The 8,255-nt window shown below is 43.0% G+C and overlaps 1 protein-coding gene across 1 annotated transcript in view; it reads right to left on the reverse strand.

Moving 5' to 3' along the window:
• Nucleotides 1-334: 334 nt before the first annotated feature.
• The window catches only part of LOC125546547, a gene marked incomplete at its 5' end in the record, with an annotated part of 45,565 nt that continues 37,644 nt past the window's right edge, over nt 335-8,255 (reverse strand). The window contains 3 exons of the mRNA XM_048710772.1: nt 335-376; nt 1,081-1,219; nt 1,798-1,835. Of these exons, the coding sequence (XP_048566729.1) occupies nt 335-376; nt 1,081-1,219; nt 1,798-1,835 (219 nt within the window). The remainder of the gene's footprint in view (nt 377-1,080; nt 1,220-1,797; nt 1,836-8,255) is intronic.

The raw sequence follows: 8,255 nt of genomic DNA on the forward strand, positions 1-8,255 counted from the left end.
TTTTTCTGGTTTTTCAGAAATGCACAAGGTTCTGATCCACTATAGTTTGGGCCGCAGCCTTTTTAGAGCCCAAATATTATTTTGTCAAGTAGAACATTTAGTATTTTTCATTCACAGATTTCAATTTACACATTTGAACAACAAAATATCAATAAACCTTTCTATTAAATGATTAAATCCAAAGATCATCCAGTCAAATACTCACAAGAGCAAATACACGTATGCATGTCCAACTTCCACATACAATCAAAAACAGATACACAAGGGTGGCACATCGCCAGCTTAATTCCTACAAGGCCGCGATGGTGGTATCTACGATGTGCGGGAGAAACGTTCAGGACATCCTCTTCCTCTTCTTGTCACCTGCGTTCTTGAGCTGCAAGAGGACACAACACCATTAAGCACAGTTGGTCAGACCATATTGACAGGAATCACAAATGTTGGCACCCAGTGTATACTATGTAAGTGCTGGTATATTTTTACTAGCAAAACCATCACTACTGTGCATGCATGCTTGGTTTATAAGCTTCATCCATATAGTTGGCACCATCACTGCATATTGTTGCTACCGATACACACAAGTGTGCACATACACAGCATGCTGCATGCATACGCTCGCATGCCAGTATAAAGCTGCATCTCGATGCTTTTCATTGCTGATCAAGAGATTGTAATATTTTAATAATCCACTACATGCGCCACATAGCTACTCCTACCTAGGTAGCTATACGTAGGTGTACTAGCAGCCAGCCCAAAGGCGAGTTGATCAACAATTCAACATACACTAGCTAGCCAGCAAGCTACTGCTATGTCCTATCCTAGCAGCAACAACGACTTTTGTTTGTCATGCATTTAAAGAAATGCATGCATTTCGAGTAAATATAAATGTATGCATGCTGCCATTGGCCTGGACCACACTAGAAGAAAAAATGCTCGTAGCGACCAGCAGATAGATCGACCTAGGTGTGCGCTTCTTTCCAGTCGCCAATTCTAACTGCCATCGACTTGCAAGCTTTACCTACGTGGTCACCATGCAATAATGGCATGCGCACCAAAAGGAAGAGAAGAAACCGAGCATACAGTTTCATGTTGAAGGATCGACATGCCAGAAGAGGTCAGGCCACCGAGGTACAGGTACTCCCTGCGCTTGGTGATGATGGCGGCGCCGGAGAAGCACCCTAAAGCAATGGCGGTTCCGACAAACCCTGTCACGAGGATGCTGGTCGCATAAGAGCAACAGGCAAGTTATGTCAGCCAACATAAATAGCAAGGATGAGAAACGAATGTGAGCATTCAGCAGCAACAAACTAGAACTATGGGTACATAAATAGCAAGTTATTGTCCAAGTAACAAAACAATCAGTCATATCAATTTTGTAGAACTGTAGGTACACAAATTCAGAACCACCAACAAAAATGAAGGCCCAAAAAGTCCATGGTCAGGCCCAAAGTTCAATAACAATAACCCAGACACAGGGTCCAAACCCCACCGCGAAGGGCGCAGGTACAATAGACTAATCTAGAAGCAGAATTTGGCACCTACACAACATAACTAATAATGCTTGCAAGAACAACCAGACAATGATGGACAAGGACATATAATCAGCAGATATCCAATAATCCAATCACAGGCATTCACAAACAGTACGTGTCACACTCCCATGACATATGGTTTTGTTACCACAGGGTTTGCTCATAAACTATTCTCTATAAGACAGGGACATGTGCAGCAACAATAAAAGCAAATTCGTGTTTACCTTGGGTCAAAGTCTATGGGGAGCCCAATCAGAGGTCCAACCGAAGCCCCATCCAGGAGGGGTCACATAGCTCTTTACGCTGTATCAGAATTAACACATATTTTAGATTATAGAAATAGAATCCTGAACACACCAGTAATAATCGACTTCTGACTAGCAACGGCAAACAGATTCAAGCACAAGCAATTTTATAGCAGGATGAGAAATCTATGTGCAGAAATCATGAATGAAATTATAGTAGTAGCACAAAGGACCCTCACAGACATTTGTAATAGTACGCAAAGGTAAATAGAGTTCCCAGCAGACAATGTATTCCAGTTATTAAACAAATGCTCACCAAGATAATCAGTACAGTGGTGAACCAAACACAGTAATAATCCAAAGCTGATACTAATAAGCAGCAGGAACCTCCCTACTTTTGTGATATAAAACTAATATCAGACCAATTTTGTACCAAGTTGTACATAATCAGTGATGTACAGCATGGGAATGTCCAACAGTCAGTTGTTAAAAATGTTCAACAACCTTTTAGTTAACTATAAGAGGGCTTGTAGGCTTTCCAAACTATTAATTGACAGAACCCAAAATTGTATAACGAGATCACGTTTTTATTATATGAAAAAAAGTTAACTAAAGCCAACAAAGCAGTAAGGATCAGTGCAATATTAACGTTGACACATTTACATATTGTGGATGTGGAGCTCGACATCATCAAGGAGCAGGGGTTAATAATGGACAGGTTTAATCTAGACATCTACTAGTTAAATCAGCTTGATTAGCGTCCGAGCTTTATATTGTTTACCACTCACTCAGACTCAGCTTGATTAGGTCTCCCTTGTCTAGTTCAAGCAAGACATGAGTTATTCTATTTTTGGCAACAAGTTTTGAGCTACTCGTATATACACAACAAATTAACACTGAACATTTTTCTACTCTGCTTAAAGCAAATACTACCATTCTGCTTAGGAATAAGTGATATGCTCACAACCTGAATTGCAGTATTGTCCTAACAGCAATCTTAAAGACACTTAATGCCTTATCGAGCCCGGTAAACTTAGAAGGGTAACGCTGCAACAAGTAGTACATGCTTCCCAGCACCAATCTCACTGAAGAAGTGCCAGTCCTCACCTCATCAATCATGTGAGCTCAAGATCAACGAAAACAGCACGGGGACATGCTTCCCAGCACCAGTCTCACTGAAGAAGGTGTTGACTCTGATGAAGGCATGCAGCAGCAGTGCCCTTGGCGTTGACCTTGAACCCCAGCGCCAGATCCTGCTCCCCAACCAGCGATGGTGTATCCCTCGACGGATCTGCATCCATAAGGCGAGGTGAGAGAGGGGGTCAGCTACAGCCTCCTGTGGATCGATCGGATCGGAGGAGGAAAACAAGTGGGGACGAGGGGCACCCACCCGGGCTGGTCCGGCGACGCGGGGCCTAGGCACGCCGCTAGGACGGCAGCTGCCTTGTCGGGGAGGACGGCAGCGGCCTCCGGGCGCGGTCGTCGGAGGCGCTGCGGAGCTCGTCGCCTCGCGAGCCGCAGGGCGCGGCGGCCGCTGCTGAGGGGCGCGGGGAGGGCGGGCTTGCTGGAGCTTGTGGTGAGGAGCCGGGGACGGCGACGGGATTGGAGATGAATCACGGGGGAGCTCGAGTGGATCTCCAGCCAGCGGGATTGGAGAGGAATCGGGGGAGGGGGAGGAATCGAGTGGATCTCCGTCTAGGGAGTGGAGGTGGAGGCCGTGGTTGTGGTTGTGGTCGCCGGCGGTGTTGAAGTGGTGAGCGCTGCCCCCGAAACCCTAGCCACGGGGAGCACGGAGAAGAACCAGACGGCCTCGAGGGGAGGGTCCGGGTAGGAGGTGAGGCCACGGGAGAAGAGGGAGCGGAGGGTTGGGGCTCGGGGGTCGGCGACGGTGATCGGCGAAGGAGGCGCCGGCGGTCGGTGAGGGAGGCGGCGGAATTGGATCTGGATCTGGATCGAGGGACTGAGGGGGAAGGGTGTGCCTGTGACTAAGGGAACGAGGGAGACGTGCTGGATTGAGGGACTGCGGGAGGGTGTGGACGGCTCAGATCGAGTACAGTGGGGGGTGATCCGTGGGCTGCCTCCTGATTGGTTCGAAATATGAGGTATTTAAAATTATTTCTTAGACCTAAAAACAGGGTATTTTGTGAAGCAGCTGCCAAAACTATTTTGCAAAATGGCATCACTAAAATTTTCACGTAATTTAGACCACATTTTATGGGTGATAACCAATTTGTATGCATTTCCGATCCTTCTAGCTATTTTTTGTCATTTAAAAAAATTCTTGTTGATTCAGCAGGAAGCGGGTTAAATTTGAACTGCAACCCCCTCATAGTTTGCTCATGATTTTTTCCAAAAAACATTTTTAGGTACAAAAGTAGCTATTTCATTAGAGAAACACCAAAAAAAAATCAAGATTCAATCACTAGCTAGGAACGGTCATTCCCGCCGTTTTGACCGAATTTTGAAACGGGCATAAAAAATTCAAAAAAAATCAAAAAATGGAAAACCTTCGCATTGTGTCATTACATGTGACCAAGATACAAAAAATAATAATAAGCTTGTAATACAGCAATTCTTTTAACAAAGTGTTCTCAGAAATGAGCTATCATGCGTGAAGATTCATGGCTTTCAAGCCAAATGATCAATCTTATGGCCACATTCATGGCATAGTTTGTTCAAATGATCTCATATTGTGCACAAGGGTGCATCTTGGAATTCCAAACAATGTTGCCAAAGGGAGTTTTCATTTTCTTTGCACGGAAAATTCATTTTCCATTTTTCGAGTGCCCGAAATGAGGTTTTTTTGTGAAGGACCTACCATATATTTGTTGCAAAATTGTACCAAATCATTTTTATAAAATATTAGGACATATTTAATGCACAATTGACAAAATGGTTGGGTGCCAAAAGTTTTGATCCACCTCTGGTGAAAAAGACAAATTCCCGCCGATTCAGCTGGAAGCGGGTCAAATTTGAACTGTAGCTGCCTCGTAGTTTGCTCTTTATTTTTTCCAAAAATCATTTCTAGGTACATAAGTATATATTGAATCAGAGAAACATCAAAAAAAATTCAAGATTCAACCACTAGCTAGGAACGGTCAAGCCCGCCGTTTTGACCGCATTTTGAAACGGGCATAAAAAATTCAAAAAAAAATAAAAAATTGGAAAACCTTCGCATTGCATCATTATATGTGACCAAGTTACCAGGAAAAATAATAAACTTGTAATACGGTAATTATTTTAGAAAAGTGTTCTCATAAATGAGCTATCATGTGTGAAGATTCATGGATTTCAACCCAAACGCTCAATCTCATGGTCACATTCATGGCATAGTTTGTTCAAATGATCTCATATTGTGCATAATCGTGCATCTTGGAATTCCAAACAATGTTCCTAAGGGAGTTTTCATTTTCTTTGCACGGAAAATACATTTTCCATTTTCCGAGTGCCCGAAATGAGGTTTTTTTGTGAAGGACCTACCATATATTTGTTGCAAAATTGGACCAAATCATTTTTATAAAATATTAGGACATATTTAATGCACAATTGACAAAATGGTTGGGTGTAAAAAGTTTTGATCCTCCTCTCGTGAAAAAGACAAATTTCCGTCGATTCAGCTGGAAGCGGGTCAAATTTGAACTACAGCTGCCTCATAGTTTGCTATTTATTTTTTCCAAAAATCATTTCTAGTTACATAAGTACCTATTTAATCAGAGAAACATCAAAAAAATCCCAAGATTCAACCACTAGCTAGGAACGGTCATTCTCGCCGTTTTGACCGCATTTTGAAACTTGCATAAAAAATTCAAAAAAATCAAAAAATTGGGAAACCTTCGCATTGTGTCATTATTTGTGGCCAATTTCCCAGGAAAAATAACAAACTTGTAATATGGCAATTATTTTAAAAAAGTGTTCTCAGAAACGAGCTATCACGTGTGGAGATCAATGGCTTTCAAGCCAAATGATCAATCTTATGGCCACATTCATGGCATAGTTTGTTCAAATGATCTCATATTGTGCACAAGGGTGCATATTGGAATGGCAAACAATGTTGCCTAAGGAAGTTTTCATTTTCGTTGGACGAAAAAACCATTTTCCATTTTTCGAGTGCCCGAAAGGAGGTTTTTTTGTGAAGGAACTACCAAATAATTGTTGCAAAATTGGACCAAATTATTTTTATAAAATACTAGGCCATATTTAATGCACAATTGACAAAATGGTTGGGTGTAAAAATTTTTGATCCACCTCTCGTGAAAAAGACAAATTTCCGCCGATTTAGTTGGAAGCGGGTCAAATTTGAACTGCAGCTGCCTCATAGTTTGCTATTTATTTTTTCCAAAAATCATTTCTAGTTACATAAGGACCTATTTAATCATAAATACATGGTTTGGTGGCGATACGTCGAGGTTTGGGCGGTGGCCGAGGGCCCCAACTCTAGAGCGCGTAAACTCGCATGCCCGTCGCGTGGTCACCGCGTGACCGTAATGTTGCCATGTGTTCTGGGCGGCCTAGGCATGTCTAGTGGGTTGGGCACTCCCCAGGTTGGTGCTAGGAAGAAAATTACAACATAAGATTCTCACGGGGAGACCGATCGATGCTCAAACATGAATTAGCAGCCAAGTGTTTGATTTGCGGTACGGGAAATGCACATGGCCAATGGGAGTGAGTTTTGGCTGAGGATGATCATCTACTAAGGAGAATGTCTTCACAAATTTTTAGCTCAAAAGGAGGATCCTAGGTGGTACTTGCTTTGCAAAGTACCATGCTGGACAAAAATATGAATGTTGAAGCTGGGCTCAAAATAATGAATGGAGTGAGCTGAAATTTTGTGGAGGATGGTTATTTAGGCATAGGAAAGCATTGTAGAAAATTGATACCATTTGGACATGCCAAAGTAGTAGTTCCTTCACAATGCTCTTCTATGGACAGAAACTTGGGAAAACTAGTGAGAGAGATTGGATGAATGAAATGAGCTCAAAATTGGTGTAGGTAAGTTACTTTGGTATGGTCATGCGCTGGTCAATTTTCAGATCATTTGGGTAAGCCTAGCTAGTACTTACTTCACAAAGCTTCTCTCGAGGTAGAAACTTTGGAAATTTCCCGAGAAAGATTTACTAGGAAAATTGAGCTGAATATTACCATGTGGAAATGATTTGGGTATGGAAGAGTGCCCGAAAAGTTTGAGGGTAATAGGAGGGGTCTATATAACACTTGCTTTGCAACGTGCCAATTTGGCCATAAAATATAAATTGAACCTGGGCTCACATAGGTGATTTGACTGAGCTGCAATTTGGAGGAGGGTGATAATTTGGGCATATGAAGGAACTATATACATTTCATGTCATTTAGAGATATAAAAAAGGTACTTCCTTCACAATGCTTCTAGGTGGACAAAAACTTTGAAAATTTGCCGAGGAAGATTTGCTAGGCAAATGGAGCTGAATTTTGTCATGTGGTAATGATTTGGATAGGAAAGAGTGCCCAAAAATTCCGAGGGCAATCAAGAAAATTTAAATAACACTTCCTTCATAAAGTGTTGTTGTGAACAGAATAGGAAAATGAATATTGTTGAATTAGTTTTGAATTAGGCAAGGAAGGATTTTTACATATTTGATGAAGATATGCCCCAAAGAATTTATGAGATTTTTTGGGAATTTTGGGAATGATAGAAATATAGGTTGCTTCACAACCTAGGGCAAAAACTGCCACATGGACATGACACATAGGCAAAACTGATGAGATGGCGCCTAGTCATCACAACCCACCACAATCTACAAGGCTATGACCATCTATATTGGTCATTAACAACTAGAAATAAGGCAGCGGACTAGCACTGTTTGCTTTGTGACCATTTCGTGTAAGGAAATTACGACCTTTTTGACCAAAATGGTCGCAATGGTTTAGGGTTTGGAGCCCCCTGAAGAGCTTTTGACCAATTGGTCTAAAATGGTCATAAATTTATGACCAATTCTTCGAGGGTCACTGACAGAAGGTCATAAGTTGACATATTTCTTGTAGTGGAAAAAGACCTCCTACGGTCGAAACGGGGGTCCTGTTGATCGGGCGGGGTGTGGCGTACCGCAAAATGGACGAAACGGACCTCCTACGGTCGAAACGGGGGTCCTGTTGATCAGGAGGGGTGTGGCGTACCGCAAAATGGACGAAACGAACCTCCTACGGTCGAAACGGGGGTCCTATTCATCGGGAGGGGTGTGACATACCGCAAAACGCGACTCCACGGGATACTGTTCATCTCCACCGTCGACCTCCTCCAGCCTCCACGGGCTACCGTCGACTTCCTCCAGCCTCCACGGGCTCCTGTTCATCCAGCCTCCACCGCGCACTACTCCACCGGCTACTATTCAACCACCCCTCCACGGGCACCCCTCCACCATCTACTGTTCATCCAGCTCTCCACACCACGGGGTCCTGTTCAACCACCCCTCCACGGGCACTCCTCCACCGTCTACTGTTCATC

Source organism: Triticum urartu, chromosome 3, assembly GCF_003073215.2.
Source record: "Triticum urartu cultivar G1812 chromosome 3, Tu2.1, whole genome shotgun sequence".
In the NCBI taxonomy this organism is placed as follows: domain Eukaryota; kingdom Viridiplantae; phylum Streptophyta; class Magnoliopsida; order Poales; family Poaceae; genus Triticum; species Triticum urartu.